The sequence below is a fragment of the Triturus cristatus genome, chromosome 12 (assembly GCF_964204655.1).
Source record: "Triturus cristatus chromosome 12, aTriCri1.1, whole genome shotgun sequence".
Lineage (NCBI taxonomy): Eukaryota > Metazoa > Chordata > Amphibia > Caudata > Salamandridae > Triturus > Triturus cristatus.
Window position 1 is genome coordinate 281,230,485 of NC_140595.1, and position 22,697 is coordinate 281,253,181.

General features: G+C 44.8%; 1 protein-coding gene across 2 annotated transcripts in view; it reads right to left on the reverse strand.

Annotated features, from left to right (window-relative positions):
* The window catches only part of METTL25B (methyltransferase like 25B), a 380,958-nt gene that overhangs the window by 305,198 nt on the left and 53,063 nt on the right, over nt 1-22,697 (reverse strand). For both annotated transcript variants that reach the window (XM_085637915.1, XM_085637916.1), the window contains one exon: nt 8,846-8,975. In XM_085637915.1, coding sequence (XP_085494041.1) covers nt 8,846-8,956 — 111 coding nt within the window. In that variant the 5' untranslated portion in view covers nt 8,957-8,975. The remainder of the gene's footprint in view (nt 1-8,845; nt 8,976-22,697) is intronic.

Below are 22,697 nucleotides of genomic sequence, written 5' to 3' on the forward strand. Positions count from 1 at the left end.
CCTTCTCGGTTTATGCACCCCCTGTGAGTGTATGCACCCCCTCTCGGTTTATGCACCCCCTCTCGGTTTATGCACCCCCTCTCGGTTTATGCACCCCGGCTCAGTGGGTTAATGTGTTTGCTGCAGAGGTCTCTATGTGTGTGTGTATGTGTGTGCCTATGTGTGTGTGCCTCTGTGTGTGTGTGGCTTTTTTTGTAGGTGGCTCTATGCGTGGGTGGCTCTGTCTGTGTGTGGGTTGCTCTATGAGAATAGCTGTGTAGGTGGTGCTGTGTGTGTGTGGGTGGCTTTGTGTGTGTGGCTCTGTGTGGGTGCAAATGCAATAGGTCTCGCATTTGAGAGAGATTAAGCTATTGACATTGTAAATAACAATGCAGTTTCTTTAAAATGTTTCAAAAACAAAAACATAAACAAAAATAATGTCATGAGCAATGCCAATAGCTCTAACTTTAACAATGCCGAGACCATTGCATTGTAAATGCTTGTTTAAATATAGGTATAATTATAGAGTCTGCCCAGGTGTCAATAAAGCCCAACACGCAACTAGCATCCAACACACGCGTGAGTAGAGGTGACCAGAGCTCTGCTGATTTTTAAATAGGTCTATAGGGACACCATCAGCGCCTGGCGCTTTGTTGCCCTTGCTCTGAATGATTGCATCTGAAATTTCGGCTACTGTAACATCTAACTTGATCGGGACGAAGTTACCCTCCATTTGGCCCTGGATATCATTCCCCAGGTCTACCAGTTTGTCTTCCCCTCCTGGGTTGTAGACCTTTGCAAAGAAATCTATCCATGCATCTTCTGTAATAGCCACTTCCATTCTTGCCATGTCCGCTAGGTTAAAGAATGGAGCCTTAACAGCTAACCAGAAGGCAGAGCAATCATTTTTCAAAGACGCGTTGTATAGACTGGTCCACGCATCACTCTTAATTTTACGTATACGTAACTTTCTGGCCTGATTATACTCATGCCTAAGTTGCCTAATTTCCATTTGATTTCTTGGATTTTTTCTTAAGGCGTTCTTTAACCCCTTCAGTGCCCATGACGAGCTGGACTCGTCATGGGCCGCGGTGGCGCTGTGCCCATGACGAGTCCAGCTCGTCATAGACCCCGCCCGCTAATGCAACGGCCGGCACTGGGCGGGGAAAGGGGCGGGCACTGAAGGGGTTAAGTGTATGTGTGCCTTAGTACAAGATGAGTCAAACCACCCTTTCCTTCTTAATTTCCCAACTTTCTTTGGGCGTTGTAGGTTCTCTTTAATAATCTTTGTGATGTTAGCAAAAGAGTCCAAAACATCTATTTGTGGTACCTCATCCTGAAGGCATATATTAATAAAAGTTAACGCCTGTTTAATAATATTGCTATTAGTTGCCTCTGGGTTGCTCTGTGACCATCTAATAGCGTACCCATTCAAACTACTTAGGGAACAATTGTTAGTCCAGGCCAGCTTCTCAGCCTGAGTACAATCATTTCTGCAAGGAAGCTGAATACAGAAGCTAAGTGGGAGATGGTCGCTCACCCCAATAGTGTGTGTAACAAAATCAGTTAACCAGCATGAGTGAACTAAACCCTCTCCCCACGTACGTTGAACTAAACTCCACCGGGGGCCTGCACAGCAGATTGACAAAACCCAGATCAAAAGAGGCCATCATATCATTAAATGAATCGCCCCCGCTGTTGTGGGCAAAATGGGGTTGATTTTCAGATTTATACTTTTCCTGATCACCACAACCAGTCTGGTACTGTTTACAAAGGTGGTGGTTAAAATCCCCTCCCCAAATAATAATGAAATCCCTTACTGATTTGTCTACTAGGACCCCTAATTCCTTAATGAGGGTATTAATCGTGTCATTTACTAGCTCCTCCTCTATACTGTTGTACATATTGATAATAATAATCTCCACCTGGGGGGACACCTGAATTAAAATAGTTTGGTAGTGACTACATGAGCCCACCATCTTCAGTGATAATATCTCCAACAAATTAGATATATAGATGGTCAGTCCGCCTTTACACCTCCCAAAATGAGAGGAACTAGCTGGTTGATGATAGGTTTTAAACCCAGTAATATGGATGGCGTCAAGGGACCAGGTCTCTTGCAAGCATAGTATGTCTATGTCCTTGATAAAATCGATCCATATGGGATTGCTTATCTTGGAACGGAGGCCTGCTACGTTCCAAAAAGCAATCCTGGTCTCTTTCTTTAGATTAATCCCAGACTGAACAGGCATATGTGTTGGCTTCAGATTATCACCTTTACTGGCTACCACTATGTTTTCCTTCATGTCAGAAGTGACAACAACCTCGGTAGTTGGACGTCAATCAACTCCTTCTAGTCCGCTCAAAACTGAGAAGCGGAGTGCGTGTGACTGACCCTGTGGAGATTGTTGACTGCTTCGCGGATTATTTCCGCGGGGTATACTCTCCGGTTTCTGTGCGTTCGGAGGAGGATTCCCATCTGTTGCTTAGAGACATTGCATTGCCAACCCTATCGGAGGCTGATGCAATATTGATGGAGGCGAAGTTGTCGTCAGATGAGATCGCTTTGGCCATTCGCTCGATCGCTTCTGGTAAGGCTGTGGGTCCTAATGGTCTTCCCATTGAACTATATAAGTTGTGTCCCGATAAGATAGCGCCGTATCTTCGGGACATGTTTTTCGCGGCACGTGCGGCGGGCTTCCTCCCCCCTGACCAACGTCTCGCCACCATAGTTGTGATACACAAAGAGGGGAAGCCGCGAGATCGCTGCGCCTCCTATAGGCCCATTTCGCTGTTGAACGCAGAACCCAAAATTCTGGCTAAGGTATTGGCTAATCGGCTGGTTCGGGTCGTGGGCGACTTGATTCATCAGGATCAGTCCGGTTTTATACCCCATCGGAATACCGCCCTGAATTTGAGGCGGTTGCACGGCGTGCTTGCTAGAGCGGAGTTTATACGTGAGCCGGCCATCTTGGCATCTTTAGATGCTACTATGGCGTTCAACACTTTGGAGTGGCCGTATATTTGGGCCGTGTTGGCGAAATTTGGGTTCGGCCCTGAGTTTATCGGTTGGGTAAAATTACTATATGCTGACCCATTGGCACAGGTTGTGGTGAATGGTAGGGTGTCGGCTTCCCTTGCACTGGGGAGAGGTACGCGGCAGGGCTGTCCGTTATCACCCCTTCTCTTTGCACTTTCTTTAGAGCCTCTCGCCGCCTGGTTGCGTTGGGAGCAGTCGCTGCGGGGCATTAGATGGACGCCGGAGTTTGAGGACCGTGTCTCCCTTTACGCGGATGACATCCTTCTGTATCTTACCTCCCCCCGACAGTCGCTAATTGTATTGGTAGACGTATTGAATTCCTTTGGTCGTAACTCTGGCCTGGTTATCAACTGGGCCAAGTCATGTGTTTACGTCCTCTCGGGCGAGGCCCCCCTCCTGCCGCGGGATTGCCCTATCCAGATTGCTACACTGGGGTTCAAATATTTGGCAATCTTTATCTCTCTGGATCCCGCGGTCCGCTATGAGCGAAACCTTCTCCCTCCCCTCCAGCGATTGAAGGCCGATGTCGCGAGGTGGCGACGACTTCCGCTCTCGCCGCTCGGCCGGGCGGCATTGTTCAAATTGATGTCGCTGCCTCGCTTCTTGTACGCTTTGCAAAATACTCTAGATGTCGTGCCAGCCCGTTATTTCCGTGAGGTGGAGGGTCTTCAGCGCCAACTGTTTTGGGACGGGCGTCCGCGTATCGCTCTCGCCAAGTTGACGCTCCCTTGGTACGATGGGGGGGTCGCCCTCCCCGATATTAAACGATACTATTGGGCGTCTCAATTGGCGGCGGTGAACCACGGGATATACGGTCCTGCCTTGAATCCGGCTTTCGAGATGGATAAATTACTGCTCCCCGGTGGGGATTATAATAGGGCGCTGTATTCGGTGACCCCGGATGCACGGTTGACAGGACCCACGCAGGTTGCGGTACGTGTGTGGCATGCGGCGAGTGCTGCGATGGGGTGGAGGGATCGCTTGACTCGGGCGACGCCGTTGTATGCCTCCGGGCGGCTGGGTTGTTTGTGGAAAACGAAAGGCTTCGAGAAATGGGAAATGATTGGTATATGTGAGGTGGGTGATCTTTGGGCGAAGGGGTCTTTCAAAACGTTTGAAATGCTTAAAACTGAATACAAATTAAATGATAGAGAGTACTTCCGGTATGCACAGGTCTACCATGCGCTGTGTTCGGTCTTTCCGGACGTTGCTGCTATCCCCGAATATTCCCCGCTGGAGGATAGAGTGTTGGATGGCTATGTGCCCGACAGCACTATTTCCCTGATCTACAAAAAACTTATTAATGATCGCGCGGACTTGCTGATCCGTCTGCGGGAGGCATGGACGGGCGACGGCTTGGAACTGTACGATGAGGACTGGGTATCGGCGGTGGCCTCCCCGAAAGAGGTGGCGATCCCGGCCCGCTTACGATTCGTACAGCTGAAGATCCTCCATAGAGTGTATGTCACGGGGCCCGGTTTGCTACGTATGGGTTACTCGAGGGATGGAATGTGTAAGCGTGGATGTGGCTTGTCGGGTACCTTTCTTCATATCCTATGGGAATGTTCGGATGTTGTGCGATTTTGGAACGGTATCCACGCCGTAATGGAGGAGGTCACGCACGTTGCTCTGTTGCCAGAGGCTAGGAGGTGTTTGTTGAATGTCTGGGAACCAAATGACTATAATGTGGCACAGACGCAGTGGGTGACTCTGGGGTACATGGTGGCTAAGCGTAACATTGCACAGCTGTGGGGCTCCCCGAGGCCGCCCACGATCGCGGTATGGAAGGAGAATATGGACTGGTGTATGTTTAGGGAAAAGACGGTGTATGTGGCGAGAGGCAAGCCTGGGAAATGGACTAAGGTATGGGGTCCATGGAATTTATATCGTGGACATATCTGCACCCCGCCTCTGCCGTTAGAGGTTGATATTTCTTTGTCCCCCTAGCCACACATTCTGCGGGATTGTGTGAGGTGTGTTCTATGCTTTGTCTTCCCATCGCCCCCCACTACCGCTTCCTGTCAAGAACTGCTTCGGACACTGTACGTTGTCCCCCGTCCTGGGAAGCGCACGCTGCTATTTCGGACTCTCATTGCCTTGAGTGTGTTTTGTATTTAATAGAAAATGAAACTGTTTTTTCCGATTGCTCTTGGCCTATGGCCACGGCCTGTTGCATGTGCTCACGAACTGCCGGGAGCTTCGCCTCTGGTTCATATGAATGTGTGGCGTTGCACTGCGGGCCCTCGGGCTCTGTAGCGGCCGGCCTTGGTGGTTGTAGGCCCTTGTATGCATTTCATTGTGTAATAAAGGTTTCTATAAAAAAAAACAAAAAAAAAACTGAGAAGCGATTGACACCATCGAAATGTTGGTGTTGTCCGTCAATCCCTCTCCACAACCGGTTGGGGAAAAACTTTCTAGGGTATTCCCAGCCCAGGCTTGAGGGGATGTTATAACTCTTCCTGCCCCCATACTCGGTAACCCTACTTGGGTTTGGTCTATTCATCTCCCTATAAAAATAGTCAAGTGGGAGAATCTCAATGCCCATCATTTGGGGCTTAAAGTTGAATTTGGACTCTTCAATAATACATCTAACTGGGTCCGGTCTGTTAAAATTGATTATGATACAATCCCCAGCTCTGTTCTTCCTAGTTTTACCAATCCAGGACACTCTGCGTACCATTATAATATCTTGCCAGATATTATTCCCCACCGATGTGTTCTTTGTGATCCAGTGGAGCGCCTTATTTTTCAATTGACCAAAATCCTCTCTTACGCCCTTATTCAATGCAGGGACATTCACAAGCACTACTACTAGGGGTGAACATGCTGGCGGAAGATTAATAACTGGTAAAGAGACCCGCTCATCCTGGCCAACTTGCACTGTCTCCCCTTTAGAACTCACATTAATTTGTGGAGATGAAATAGTGAGTGGAGTTGTTACAACAGGTTTAGTTGCAAGAGATTTCTGAGATTTGGTAGTAGTAATACGATTATCACCTGGAGGGGCTGCATCAACAGAGATGACTACACCTTGGGGGTCTGAGATGTTACTGGACACTGTCCCAGTGCTGTTGGTCAACTTAGGTAGTGCTATGGTGTCAAGCCTGCATGTGTTATCATTGTCTAGTTCACCCAGTGCGTCTAACTTCCCGTTGATGATTCTCAATCTCTCGATTATGGGTAGGGTAAAGGATCGCAATAAGTGAGTCAAGTTAGATAATGACATCACTGTTTCCTCATCCTTCCCGTTGGATAAGGCTCTATTACGTGTATCTACAGACTCAGAACCCGGGTCAAGCGAGGCTTTAGTGTTCCTCTTAGATAACTTGATGGATTTCTTGGGGAACAATACGCTCTGGGTACCAGACATCTTTAGTATTTTTGGTTTCCTACCAGGTTGACAGCCCCCGCCCCTCTTCCTTTTGCCTTTTAAATTAGCACTTGGTGGAGCTACTTCAAGAGTGGCATCAAAATCGGCGGAATCTACAGGCTGTAAACTTTTCCTTGCCTCAATCGGGTAAAAACCCTCAGACGAATCAAGACTACAGGAAAGGTTAATCATATTAGACACAACTTCCTCCCCTAGCAGGTAATCGCTCGGTAAATCATGTTTTTCCACATCGATAGGGCTACAAGGGAGTAGTATACTCGAGTCCGCCTTAGCCGGTGGCACGGCTTTGATTAAGTCACCTAAAGAGGAGCGTCTGACGTTCAAAAGTTCCAATGACAGACGTTTTTCAGTCAAAGCAATCTCCCTGCCCACAACATCGGCTGCTCTCAAGAAGAAATCATCGAGAGTGCCTGTAAGTCTTCCCCCGGCAGCAGCTGGAGTAAGGTGGCGCCTCCCCTCGTTTCCAGGAGTAAGTGTCATGGTCAAACTCAAATACTAAAGTCTGGGTGATCTTACTGTCGGGGAGAGGACCTCAGGGGTATGGCCCAGCCCGGCCTCTTCCGGCCTTGGACGGCCGTAGACGGCCCGCCCTTTGCCCGGGCTTAGCCCGCGCACGGTCCCGCGACGCGGGGGTTGGTGCAGGCCTTTATGCGCCTCCTGGCGCGGAAATAGCGTCGTCAGCAGTTCTCCTGCCGCTGGGGCAGCTGGGGATTGTGGTCCCCGTCTCCACTCTGCGACCGCAAGAGATGGTAGAGCGGCGGCGGGAGACGGGAACGAACACGAGGAGAAAGGGAGAATGCTGCAGGGACCGTAGGGCGGTGGCACTGGCAAGGTCCGGTAAGTGTTTAACAGGAGCCCCTCTCTCTTGTGAATTTCATTGTTTGCATCATGACCGTATGCATTGAGCATTTTATTGACCATATTAAGATAAAACTTTATTACCCTTATCGAGAGTCTGTGATTATTTAGCTGACTTGATAGTTAGTTAGATAGTGCCATCATTACCATCAACTATTCAACTAACTGGTCCATCGACCAAGAAGAAGGAAAGTTGATTGTACACGTTTAATTATATTTTTAGAAATTACAAACATGAACTGGTGAAGAAATGTAATTGAAATTAGTAACAAATTGATCTCCAGCGCATCAGTGATTTGGGTGAATGTGTATGGGCCATTGTATTGTGATGTTATTGAGTATTGATCCCTGATCAGGTATTGGCTCGCGCTGGATCAGTGGTTGGGTGGGGTCAGTTATGCTTGATAACCCCACCCCACCAAGTGACGAGTAGGGAATGGGTGGGGTCTTCGTAGCAGCTTAAACAACGTAAAAAGCAAGCAGCCCCAGGAAGTAATGGGCTGGTACAGTACCCACCCGGGGCAGCTTTAAAATATGATGCTGCCTCGCGTCATAGGATCTTCTGTGTTTTAAACCATACAGGTGATATCATCATTAGTAGCAGCACAGACTTTAATTTATTGCAAAGCTTTGAGGTAAATCCATTGATTACAGACTGCACAAGTGAGTGACATTCCCACACAACTGGTTACATGATGTACGTTTAACTACAGCCTTGTTTACAAGCTCTTCATGTTTAAATTATTAGTTATCGTATACTAAAACTGTACTGTTTGTTACGTACCGGGAGTAATGCACAAAGGCATTGCCGATTTTCTCTCTATAAGAGGCATAATGTAACTGTACCGGTTCTTTTTATCCAGTACATATCACCATGGTCGATCTGCATAAACTTTTTGGGTCTAAAACCATCGACTTTTGGAATTTAACAACAGCTTCAACACTTGTGCAAACAGTATTTGGTGGGTGTCATAATTTTACAAGGCATTCTTAACTGAGGGTAGGTAGGTATTTAGTGATGAAAACAGCTCTGATTTAGTTTTAGACTGCTAGATTTTAGGACCAATAAACAAAGCATCTATTTTGGCTTTCATACAAATTCTTTCACCAGAATGTTTCTTGTTACATGTGAGGTTGGTTTTTTTGTGATTTACTCAAGTTTGTGTGATCTACACGGCAATGCAAACTCTGGCGTAATAACGAAAGAAGCTCAAATAAAACAACATAAAAAAAGAGCTACGTAATAATGGGTATTTAACTGTCCACATTAGACTAAATATATATCTTAAAAACTGTGCTCTGAGGATATTACTCTGGTTCAGACAGGAAAAGAAATGGCAGTCCTATTTTGAACAAAGAAAGATAATAACTATTGTCATTAACATTGCACATAAAGCTATAAGTGTGACGTCCTCGACACAATAGCGAAATAAATTACATAGTGCGATTTCACCATACAAAAAATGTAAAGTATATGCTGCGATTCTTTTAAATGGCAAAGCTTGTAGGGCTACAAGATAAAGCCCCAGATCTGCAGGCGGTGTGCTCTTAAAATGACTGGTCTGATATCTACTTACAATAATGTAGGAGTCTGTGATGTAGCTGTAGACAGAGAGAACACGGGTGATGCTCAATGCCAGCAGCTTCTGTTCCTCCGGAGAGAGGGGGTGGAAATAGACCTCAGTCATTTTAAAGTATGGCAGTCACCTATAGAAAAAACGAGAAGCTTATTAAACGGATAATAAATGGCATTCCTCTACCTTTTTACCGCACCGTTTTGATAGGGATTCGGAACTTGTTCTAAAAATTAACCCCTTCATATTTCATGAATATATATCCCAGCAGCATTTATGTCTTCATTTGATAAAAAAAAAAATGACATCAGCCAAAGGATGCGATACTGGTTGCATTTTTAGTGAACATCAGTTATCTAATCGGATAGATATAAATACAGCAGCATGAACACAAACACGGTTAATGAAAATAATGCACATTCTTACAATATCCTAAAATGCTTGTTTTAATTTCCTTATTTGATCATATGATTAGTAGACTACAAGCAGAATCCAAACACATCAATTTAAACAGCACTAATTGTAACTATGCATTTCCAAAACAGGATTTGCCTTGCTTGGCCCTCTCCCACAACCTGAGCATCAGCTAAGACATATCCACCCTTAACTTTGTAGAAAGGGTTCAACATGCAAGCACACAATAAATATTGTCACTTGAACTGGCTCCTCTAATCCCCGAGCCTGCTTCACTTTAGTGTATTGAAGGGTATTTACATTTGGGGCTTGGCACCATCAGACATGGCTACTCACAATGTATAAGGATTATCACCATTAAGCCAGGGAAAGCATTAGCCAGAATGGGCACTATCACTATTATGCCATGCAAGACTAAAATATGCCATGAATCATCGTCATAATGTGTGTTAAATGCTATGTTATGTTAAACAGCACTTGTAGCGTGCACAGCTACTCCAAGGAGTGTCCCGGCGCGTCCCCTGCGGGGTGATTAGATGAATCACAGAAGACTGTTTAAAAAGTACAGTCTTCAGTCTCTTTCTGAGAGCCTTAGGGTCACTCAGAGCACGCAGCTCCACTGGGAGCTGGTTCCAGGCTACAGCCACCATCCGTGATATAGAGCTGCCACGGTCATTTGTTTCCGAAATCAGTGGACGCATCCCATTTGCTTGGTAGAAGAACGTAGTTGTCTAGCCAGAGCGTAGAGGCTAAATCCTGCTCTCAGGTAGGCTGGACCATGACCATAGAGGGCGGAGTGAACAATTATCAGGGACTTAAACTTCACCCTCTCTTTCACCGGAAATGAGTGGCGGTCACAAAGGTGCTGCCTAACGCTCACCCTTTTAGGGAGATTAATTAATAATCTGGCCGCTGCATTCTGAATCGCCTAAAGTTTATTTAGGAGGTATTCAGCCAGACCGACATTAAGTGAGTTGGCCTAATCGATGCGTGATGTGACCATTTTCCTTGCATTAGTAGGAAGCAGCGGTAAGAATTTTTTCAGTGCCTTCAGGATACCAAAACATGTTCCCGTAAATTTTTTAATCTGCTGTCTGAAGCACAGTTTTTCATGGAACCAAATTCCCAAGTTCTTTGTTAGACCTCAGTGGGGTGACAGCAGGGGGGACTCGTCTGGCAAAAAGAGCGCCAATACTGCAGGGGGAAATTTCTGAAAAGGAGGTTCTCTGTCTTGTCCTTATTACATTTCAATTGGGCTAGCACTAGCCAATGAAAAATTACAGTCAGGCAGGTTTTGGAATGGACACAGCTAGTCTCATTTTTATTCCAGGAGAAAAGGATCTGAGTATCATCAGCGTATGAGATGGTTTTGGCTCCGAGTTCATCTGCTAGCTGAATGGAGGGAGACACATAGATGTTAAACAACAGGGGGCTCAATACCAAGCCCCGAGGAACCCCCGTGGCCAGTTCCTGGGGGGCATCTGAAAATGGCGGTGTCCAGATTTGCTGGGTTCTGTCCTCCAGATAGGATTTAAGCCAATTCCAGGCTGACCCTTCCACTCCAATTTTCCAAAGGCTGGCTAGGAGCAGGGCAAGCGGGACTGTATTGAAGGCAGCCAACAGGTCCAAAAGGATCAAGGCTGCCCTGCCCCCCGAATCTAAGGTTCCACATATTGCCTCAGAGATTTCGACCAGCGCTGATTCCATGCTGTGGAAAGATCTGAAGCCTGATTTAGCCGGATGAAGGAGGTCATGCCGTTCCACCTAACCAGAGATTTGTTTATGGAGCTGCTTTTCTAGGACCTTGGCCACTGCTGGAAGAAGGGAGATGGGGCGATAGTTAGAAGGTAGAGCAAAATTCAGTAAGGGTGTCTTAAGCAAGGGAATAATCATGGCCTGTTTCCAGGCAGAAGGTACCCTGGCTGAGGATAGGGATAAGTTGAGCAAAGTATTAACCACAGGGTTAATAGACTCCACTGAGCCTGCTAATAGTTTAGGAGGGCAGGGATCAAGTGGCAAGACAGATGTAAGAGTTTTTAAAGTTGCCAGTGAGGCACTCAAGGATATGGCTTAAAATGCCTCTAGTTTAGCCTGAGCGGTAGAGATCCTCACTAGAAGGGAATCCACCACTGACATCTGGCTATCACAAGCACCAGAATTAGCTTGGATGGCATGAACCTTAACAGTAAAGAAACTTGAAAGTTCATCACACCATTCCTGTGACAACGCATGGGCATGAATCTCAGCTTTGGGGGATATAAATCCTTTAACAATTGCAAGCATTTCTTTGCCATTGTTGCCAGAATAGGCAACACGCTCAGCATAGTAGAGGCTATTAGCTTTGGAAACGGAAGCACAGTACATAGTACTGTAGAGGCTGACATTACAGTGTGGGTACCAGTGAGCCTTGGATTTGCAGTAAATGCCAAGATTTATCACCACAGTGCCATGGCCAACATTACAGCAGGAATGGCCATCATTTTGTGGCTGAGTGCATGTTAATAAGCCACCTCCACGTTAATGACTTATTAATAGTCACTTCAGTTCAGAACATTCCTGGAAATCTGTCTCTCACGCGCTGTCAGCTTCAAGCAGTTACTTCTGTATGAAGAGCAATGTTGCATCTTTGAATGATCACTCACGTCAATGCCCAAGGTGAATTTGGATGATGAGTGAGAATCCTAGAGTCAACAACACATGCCACTAAGGCTGACTGTGCTAATGGGCCAGAGTCTAAACTGGGCACTTGCATTTTGAAACATACATCAGAGTGGCACACTGATTGTAGCACACACTGATTTGCTAACATTTTCAAAGCTACCGCAAGTTCCCCAGAGAAACAGCAACATATTTTCCATCCGACAGAGTCCAATAAACAACAATGCCAGTTTCCGTATAGCTTAAAGTGCTTCTCGTCTGTTAATGCAAACAATGGTCCATGTGGAAAGATAGACAGTCAAAGCGTGTTCTGTTCATTAAAATTTTTAAGGCAATACATTGAATTGTCTGCACATAATTCTAAACTTCTGACAGTTCTGGCATTCAGTTTGCCAGAAGATGACAATACAGTCAAAAGAAAGCTAAATAAGGTTGTCCAGATAAAGTCAGATGTTAAAGTGGAAATAGCCTTAGGATCCGAGATACACAGCCTAGTGAAAAAAGCTATCAAGCCCTTTCAAAAACAATAGATTTAACCTTGCCGGTCTCCTTTCTAAAATCTAAGCATTGGCAAAAGGTTTCCATTTTGGGCTTCTAACCATGTACACTATTGTGCTACATTTAAGTTTGGGTATGGGTTTTATTTGGATTGGTTACCCTGAACTTCAGCCCCTCAACTGCAAATTCCAAAACTTTCACTGGTATGGCAGGGTTAGCATTATCCTGGTAGTGAGCATAGTTGTGGGTAGGCTAGGGTCTGTCATGGTAGGTCGGGAGTTGCAAGCAGGTGATCAGGCTTAAATTAAGTTAGCTGACAATATACATGTACCGCTGAAAGAAGGCAAATTGCATACAGTAGTCACCAATGAAAGTAGGTTTTGTTGAATCAACCTCACAGTGGGATGCACTCAACTGGACCTACAGATTCATGCTTTCAGACTGAATCATGGTGTGCACTCATTGGTGCATTTAAGCACCATAGGGATCTCACTCTATATATGAACAGATTCTACAACACAGAAAGACTTAACAGGCACTCAGAGCTGTAACCACATACCTGAATTTCAAAGACTCAAGAGCAGTGAATACCAGTGTAATTGCAAGTGGTGGCTTTTGGACAAAACCCCTCAGCACAATGTGCCATATAATTTCTTTTACACAAAGAAATGGGATGCTCCACACATTCCTCCATGCTCTCAACTCCAAGGCTTCAGAATAAAACATGCTTTCAAGCCAATTGTTGAGTGTATGTCCTCTTGCTGCCCCAATGTCCACCATTCACTCCCCATCTAGCTTCTTCCACATCTGAAACTCACTCTCACTCAATTCCTACAATCTCCCTCACAGGAAACCTTGTATCCCCTAGTCATGCAACCTTCACTAACATGGAGCTCTCCCACAAAACCCCTTACCTGACTCCAGATCTCCAACCTTTCAAAACTGGGCTCGTCTTAATTCTAACTTTGTACCCTCCTGTTGCAATGCCAATCTTTAGACAGGATTGGCAGGAGAAAACAGGGGTTGCCATCATGCATAAGAGCAGTATATGTTGTTTGCTTACTACTGCAATAGCCTTCTCCTCCATTAAATTGATCTCTCACTAATACAAGCAAGTTAAGACTGGTTGTTAGCAATCACCCCTATCTCACCAAAAACAATCCCATCTTCTTAATTGAGATCACCAAACTCCTCACCTCGAACCATCTCCTTCAATTTGATACAATCCTTTTTGGAGATTTTTATTCATAATAGATGCAACAAATTCTCTTAGTTCTTCACTGACAGTATCAACAAGATCAGATAGGAACTTGACATCTCCAATACTATCTCCTCAATGAAGGCTGAACTTTCCCTCCAGCCCACTCCTGATTCCACAAGCCATCCTGGCAGTAAACCGATCCCTCCTTGGAATTCTATCTCCCTCACATGGCAAGAACAAATACTTTCAGTTGTCTCTGCTACCAAACCCTCCTCTTATTCTAGAGACCCAATATCCATTGCTATTGCCAAAGATCACAATCGGGTTTCTCTTACTTACACACCCTCGCTATTGTACCAATCTGCCTCTAAACTGCACATGAAAACCCTTCTGAAAAAAACTTGACTCGTCTAATTTCAAAAACTATTACACAATCTCAAATCCATCCTTCCTTGCCAACATTATTGCAAGATGAGTATCCTCTCCATTCATAAAATATATACAAGAGAATGACCTGATGGTTTAGTTCCGATCTAGGTTCTGAGTAGGTTACAGAACCAAATCTGCAACACTCATGGAAACTAATAAAAACCTACAAACTTTCAATAAAAGACTTTTCTACCACTTACTCATACCAAAGGATTTAACCGCGGCCTTCAACATCGTCAACCACCAAACTGTTCTTGACACTACAAAACAGAATGGGCCTTGGGGAGAATAGCCTCCAGTAGTTCTACTCTTATATTTCAGAGTGCTCTCTAACTGTTAGAATTGGTAATACTTTCTCTGATCCCTCATTCATATTGGGTAGTGTTCTTCAGGGCTCTATTTAGGAATGCATTCTTTAGCCTATTTATTTTGAACCTCTCTGTGGTCTTGTGGTCTCCTCGGACACAAAAGTAAATGACGCCCAAGTCCATCTAAAAGTGGACTCCATGTTTCTGTCTCCAAATAAGAATCCTTACTTCTGAGCATCCACAAATCGATTAAACAAAAGAACATCACGTGCACACATTTTCCTCCTAATACCCAACCCTGAATGAGTGATCAACCAACTCTTGTTTTAATCCCTTAAATCTGCTGCTATCACCCAAACATAGGTCACTTCTGCAGAATCTTTGAATTTTCTACTGGACACTAATCTAAGCCTTAAAAGGCACAGTCAAGCTATGGATAAGTTATCCAAGTTCCACCTCAACAAACTCAAGAAACTCCAGCACATTTTCCCCTTCTAGGATATGAAGATTGCAGTGGAGGCTATTTAAAAATAAAAATAAAAAAATCAATGTGGTTCACTTTCACTGCCTACCCTGTCAAACTGACCCAGCCCATTCTCAATGAAACAAGAAAACAGCATTTCACAATTGTTCACAGTTAAGTTTTGGGGAAGCATGGTTATTATGAAGAAGCAGTCGTAGAGCTTTCAGGTTATCAATGTCCGTACACGACTAGCGCATCCTGTCCAAGTTTTCGGGTTGTATTCTAGGTCTTGTAGTCATCTATATCCTATTATAAAATTAGTACTACAAATCTCAAACTAGGAACACACTTTCAATGGATGAGATACTCAAGCACTGTGCTTGGAAATCTGAGAGCTTTGACATAGTGACATCACTTTCTCGTTGTATGAAGTGCAGCTCTGAGGAGCCACCAATGTGAAAACCAAAAATGTTAATGTAGATTCAGATAAGTTTGGTGATTTAAATTTTTTTATACAAGGACACATCAAAAACAAATCCAAATGTCTATTCCATGGTCACTAATACAAACGAGTCTTAGAATGGCAATAATTATATCCCAACTGTTTTGGGGTTTTGTTGACCTTGGAGAACAACTGAAACATTCTAGGAAATATAAAAATGAAATGTAAATATTAAAATAAAAATGTTTTACTCTCAGAATACACACGCTTCTAGGGCTTAGAAATACTGCTATTGTTGGTTTGATATGCCTATCTGTAGGCATATCAACTCAAATGAAAGCTTTTGAAAAAAGGACATTAAGGATCTATTATATCTATGGTCTACCACTTAAACTCAAGATCGTAAGGCAGGCCCGAGCACTCTAAAAAACATAACAGTGGCTTACATTGCGTAGTGTTTTAAGACCAAGGTTAGTTAGGCTACTTTTTTACAGGAAATCTGCTTGAGTCAAGATGCCAACAGACACCTACTATAAGCTTCTGATGCGAGCAAGTACTACCTCACAGGAAAACATACCCCTCCGACGCAAACTCAAATCATGGCAGATATAAATTTATGAAAACAAACCTCGCAACCACCCTCAAAGCGCAATCATAGATTACTCTGAATATTCTAGAAATGGGAAATAGAGAAATGATTTATTTGTCTATACTCAAAATACTAATCTATGCGTTTAAGACATTCTCGGATAAACTTAGAATCTTGAGTAGACAGAAATACCCCACAAGTTAGAAACCAAATAAATCAACCGATTAAGGCAGAATATAACATAGCCCTTATAAAAGAGGTAAAGAATTGAGCCAAGCCAGAATCACATTTCTAGCATGCTTAGACAAGTTCTTTGATGTTCTATGCAACAATAAAACAAAACTGACGAGACAGCGATCTAAAACGAAATGACCGGAAAGGAGAGAATTAAGGTGCAAGTCTTGATCACCTCCCAACTGTGTGATCTACTAAGACTGTATCAAGCACTGTTCCAGAATTGCCTACTTTAACGCTTGTACTATCAATTCAATGGCATATTAGGAACAAAAATCGATGTGAATTATTTGCTACCTCTTCATAAGTATGTACCTCCTCAATTGGGTACTATCTCACATCTCAAGTCCATCTATGAAGAACATGAAGTGCAAGCTTCTAATAGACACCTGCCAGATAGTCAAACATCTCTTAAGCCCTAAGAGCAAGGTTTATCAACCCTAGATGTGATTGAATCGAAATTGGCTTAATACATTATCAGTCAGCAGTCATACATTCAGTGAAAATACATGATTTGTTAGAAGAGGAAAGATTACGGAGGCCTGGTTCACATCAGACACAGTTAGTACACTTAAAACCCTGATTCCACTTAGGGCTTAATAACCCGATGAGGAACAACCCAGCAGCCTAAGTGCAGAACTAGATTAAAGCCACCATGAGTCACTAACATGTGCACATAACAATTAATTTTGGCAGATGACTGTAGATTACTCATCATGTACCAAAAATGTTTCATTCACCAGCATCTTAATATATAATGCAAATGAGGATTCAATCTTCAGCTCATCAAGGACCATGCAGGTCTAGCTCTGTTGACCCCCAGCTCTTTTCTTAAAGACCCTGCTTATTGTTTCCCATTCAGCTTTAGACGTTCCCACACTCTGAACGCCTCCAGGAAGAGTAAGATGGAATCGCACGCAGCTGCACGATCCCTCCCCCCCCCACCCCCTGCACCGTGAGGCCCTCACGGGTAAATAAATATATATATATAGATATATATATGAGAAAAGGAGGTTGCCGTTGTATTGAGTCGCACTCCAACTCGGTACGCTGTTCATGCAGGCGGCCCCTGCGCGGACACACATCACCCCGTTCTTTCCTCGCCGACGCGTTTCGGGCTATTGCGCCCTTCATCATTGGGCGTGGTTAAGGCAAAGCCATGACAAGCAGGACCAACAGTTACATCCCCTTTATTTGAATCAACATGGCGTACAGGTGAGTATCACGCACTGGTTTCTGGGACTGGTAGTCATTATATTACCCAAGTGGGTTGCTGCCACAGAATTGTCCATTAAAAAGTTCTTAGAAGCTCAAATATGTCCTATCACAGCTCCCGCCTGTTTTACCAAACAGCTCCAAGTTGCTCCGTGTTACACCATGCCCCAATAAGCAGGAACGGACTCACATGGGGTCTTGTGATGGTGCGGCTCGTGGCCCAGGCAGGACCACTTTAAATGAGAAAAGGAGGTTGCCGTTGTATTGAGTCGCACTCCAACTCGGTACGCTGTTCATGCAGGCGGCCCCTGCGCGGACACACATCACCCCGTTCTTTCCTCGCCGACGCGTTTCGGGCTATTGCGCCCTTCATCATTGGGCGTGGTTAAGGCAAAGCCATGACAAGCAGGACCAACAGTTACATCCCCTTTATTTGAATCAACATGGCGTACAGGTGAGTATCACGCACTGGTTTCTGGGACTGGTAGTCATTATATTACCCAAGTGGGTTGCTGCCACAGAATTGTCCATTAAAAAGTTCTTAGAAGCTCAAATATGTCCTATCACAGCTCCCGCCTGTTTTACCAAACAGCTCCAAGTTGCTCCGTGTTACACCATGCCCCAATAAGCAGGAACGGACTCACATGGGGTCTTGTGATGGTGCGGCTCGTGGCCCAGGCAGGACCACTTTAAATGAGAAAAGGAGGTTGCCGTTGTATTGAGTCGCACTCCAACTCGGTACGCTGTTCATGCAGGCGGCCCCTGCGCGGACACACATCACCCCGTTCTTTCCTCGCCGACGCGTTTCGGGCTATTGCGCCCTTCATCATTGGGCGTGGTTAAGGCAAAGCCATGACAAGCAGGACCAACAGTTACATCCCCTTTATTTGAATCAACATGGCGTACAGGTGAGTATCACGCACTGGTTTCTGGGACTGGTAGTCATTATATTACCCAAGTTTGGTAAAACAGGCGGGAGCTGTGATAGGACATATTTGAGCTTCTAAGAACTTTTTAATGGACAATTCTGTGGCAGCAACCCACTTGGGTAATATAATGACTACCAGTCCCAGAAACCAGTGCGTGATACTCACCTGTACGCCATGTTGATTCAAATAAAGGGGATGTAACTGTTGGTCCTGCTTGTCATGGCTTTGCCTTAACCACGCCCAATGATGAAGGGCGCAATAGCCCGAAACGCGTCGGCGAGGAAAGAACGGGGTGATGTGTGTCCGCGCAGGGGCCGCCTGCATGAACAGCGTACCGAGTTGGAGTGCGACTCAATACAACGGCAACCTCCTTTTCTCATTTAAAGTGGTCCTGCCTGGGCCACGAGCCGCACCATCACAAGACCCCATGTGAGTCCGTTCCTGCTTATTGGGGCATGGTGTAACACGGAGCAACTTGGAGCTGTTTGGTAAAACAGGCGGGAGCTGTGATAGGACATATTTGAGCTTCTAAGAACTTTTTAATGGACAATTCTGTGGCAGCAACCCACTTGGGTAATATAATGACTACCAGTCCCAGAAACCAGTGCGTGATACTCACCTGTACGCCATGTTGATTCAAATAAAGGGGATGTAACTGTTGGTCCTGCTTGTCATGGCTTTGCCTTAACCACGCCCAATGATGAAGGGCGCAATAGCCCGAAACGCGTCGGCGAGGAAAGAACGGGGTGATGTGTGTCCGCGCAGGGGCCGCCTGCATGAACAGCGTACCGAGTTGGAGTGCGACTCAATACAACGGCAACCTCCTTTTCTCATTTAAAGTGGTCCTGCCTGGGCCACGAGCCGCACCATCACAAGACCCCATGTGAGTCCGTTCCTGCTTATTGGGGCATGGTGTAACACGGAGCAACTTGGAGCTGTTTGGTAAAACAGGCGGGAGCTGTGATAGGACATATTTGAGCTTCTAAGAACTTTTTAATGGACAATTCTGTGGCAGCAACCCACTTGGGTAATATAATGACTACCAGTCCCAGAAACCAGTGCGTGATACTCACCTGTACGCCATGTTGATTCAAATAAAGGGGATGTAACTGTTGGTCCTGCTTGTCATGGCTTTGCCTTAACCACGCCCAATGATGAAGGGCGCAATAGCCCGAAACGCGTCGGCGAGGAAAGAACGGGGTGATGTGTGTCCGCGCAGGGGCCGCCTGCATGAACAGCGTACCGAGTTGGAGTGCGACTCAATACAACGGCAACCTCCTTTTCTCATAGATATATATATATATATATATAGATTCACTTAAAAAACCATAGGTTTCACACATGTTTATAGTTAGGTGGATATTTCACTCGTAAAAAAACAATGAAATTCCCCCATTATAGTTAGTTCAGATAACTATAACTCGCGCACCCGCAATCCACTGCTCATGACGTCACATATGACATCACTCATGACATGGTCAGTGGCATCACTCATGACATCACTGATCACATCATCCTTGTGATAGAGTGGCGGTCGCGCGAGTTATAGTTATCTGAACTAACTATAACGGGGGAATTTCATTGTTTTTTTACGAGTGAAATATCCACCTAACTATAACATGTGTGAAACCTATGGTTTTTTAAGTGAATTTGCAAGGTTTTTTAAATGTTAATTCCTAACTTTAACGTGTGTGAAACCTATGGTTTTTTTAGTGAATTTGTACGGTTTTTTAAATGCTAATTTATTTATGTATTATTATTTTTTTATATATATTTATTTTACAATAAACTACGTATTAAAAATTATTATTTATTTTTTTGGTTTTTCACCGTGCGCGCCCGGTGCGCGCACCCCCGCGATAAAATTTTTTTAAAAAAAATTCTGCCTGACAAAGGCTAGGGGGTCAGGAACTCTCTACCCTGCCCCCTTTTCACGTTCACCACCTTCCTTTTTCACTCTCGCACTGAAAACAAACAAAATGGCGGCCGACACTTCCTGTTTTCGACCGATTCGAACGTTGACTAACATGTAACCACCAATCAGAATTACGCTCGCGCACGTTAGGGTGCTCGCACGGTGCGCGCTTATAGATATTTATATGCTTTTAAATGCTATTTTCTCAGGAACTACTGAACAGATTGACACCAGACCTGCAAAAGGCACTTCCCTGACCTGAGGACTACCTCTCTACCAAATTTCAAGTAATTCTGTTCAGCCGTTCGGGCTGTACCTTCGACTAAAGGTCCTATGGAAAAATGCATGGGGAAAACGTGTTTTGGGACCCCCCTTTTTTCTCGGCCCCCGCTTGACGAATCACCCCGAGACTTTCAGGGTAGGAGCGGAGCGGAGCGCCCCACCTATTTTGAACATTTTGCGAGGATTCGTCAACCGGCGCCAAAGTTATTCCAAATAGAATGTTGCGGATTTCCTATGGAAACACGGTCCTAACTATAACTATCTACTGGCGACCGCCAGTAGATAATATATGTATATAGATATATGTTTTTTTATTCGGATGCAAGGCAACCATAAAAGATACAGTACATCATATGATAAATAGGCAAACAAGTCATACTGATACACAATAAAACTTTAAAACAATATAAATGAATAAAAACCAGCTACCCAAAATCAATCGATTCTGGAGAGTCTAGATCTATAAGCGGCCAGCAAGAAATTTAACACTGCACAGAGTGTGAGAGGATTAGGTAGCAACTGTAAATGCAAGAGGGCCACTTGGCATGCCTAAACTTCAGGCTTTTTAACAAGGGCAAAAGGAAACATTTTCTGGGGAATTAAAAATATTTACACAATAGTATAAAATGTAACGTGTCCTGAGGAGATCGAAGATCGCAGCCACAGGGACCTCGTTGATCTGGTGAGAGAAAGAAACCCACTGGGGATGCTAAAAGATGATAGAGCTGGTTGAATCTAAAACGTGTGATTAAAAATCTATCAGGAGCACTAGTTATGGCCAATAAGTATGGTTCAATGCCCGGAACCAATTTTAACATTACATATGCCCTTACTGAGGGTTTACTAAGCTCAAGATGTTTACGGTTTGCAGTTAAAAATTTGTGGTGTAGGTCTTTTATGGTTTTAACGTCCACCTTACTTAAAGTGTCATGTGCAAAAAAGATATCTGGCCTGCCTATTGCCTGAAAAGACTCCTTTACATAATGAATCCAAGGTATTTTGTTACCATGCTCCAATTTCAGGCAATCCGATATAATCATGCGATTTAAATTCTTGTGATCGGACATCCATATCTTAATCCAGCACACTAAGGGTTTAATTGCTACTTGGTCCGCCAGGAAACCAACCCCTATCTCCTCATGCACTGACCAAACTGGCGTACCTTGGGGGACTCATAGGATCCAACGCAGGAATTTATTTGCGCCACCTGTAACCTGTGTGGGGGCACATACCCCCAGATTTTGCTACCGTATACTACTCTTGAGATGCCTTTGGACTTGTACAGTTTTAAAATTGCCTCGGGCCCATGAACCCAATCTGCTTGCAAAACTAGTGACGGCTCCCAGGGATTTATTCATCTCATTCAACTTCCCTTCTAAGAGGGCTTCCCACTAGTACATAGGAGTTGGTGTAATTCACCGACAGGTCCAGCCTGTCCATAAATGCCACAAAACCGTCTATTAAAACCTGCAGGCCTCGGCCCGTATGGGCCATGAGCACCGCGTCGTCTGCATAGAGTAGGCCTGGCAGAACTCTCCTACCTACTCTAGGAGAGTTTGACTGGAGGGCCAAGAGTGCCGCCTCAAGGCCGTTAATATAGACCGAAAATAAAAAAGCAGCTAAAATGCACCCTTGGCACACCCCCCCGTACACTATTAAAATGATTGGAAAGTTCTCCCTCATGTGAGACTCTCACTGCCGCCGATGTATGGGCATGGAGTGATATAAGTAGATGTACAATACGAGGATCCACTCCCAATGAGGTTAATATGTCTCACGACTTAGATAAGTTTACCCGGTCAAATGCGGACGTAAGGTCCATGAAGGCCAAATACATGGCATCTGGTTGGGCCACAGTATACTTGGAGATCAGAAGGTAGAGATTGAGGCATTGATCCGATGTTGACAAGCCTTCATAAAAACCATATTGGACTTCCGTTAAGATATGGTTATCTGTGGCCCACAAAGACAGTCTAGATAAAAGTACCCGACCCAGGACCTTAACTACAGCATCAATAAGGGAGACTGGACGGTAGGATTGCAGCTTATCCTTATCTCCTTTTTGAAAATTGGCACTATGATGTCGGGGGACCAAGAAGGCAATGTCCCCTTTTAGGCCGCCGCATTTAGGTCTTGGGTTAAAAGGGGAGCCCAGACCTCAAGCTTGTCACGAAAGAGATCCAGGGGAATACCATCAGAGCCGGGGCCTTATTTGAAGCCAAAAGCTCAATGCTTGAGGTTACCTCGTCCAAAAAGAAACTAATGGGGGGAACCGCTA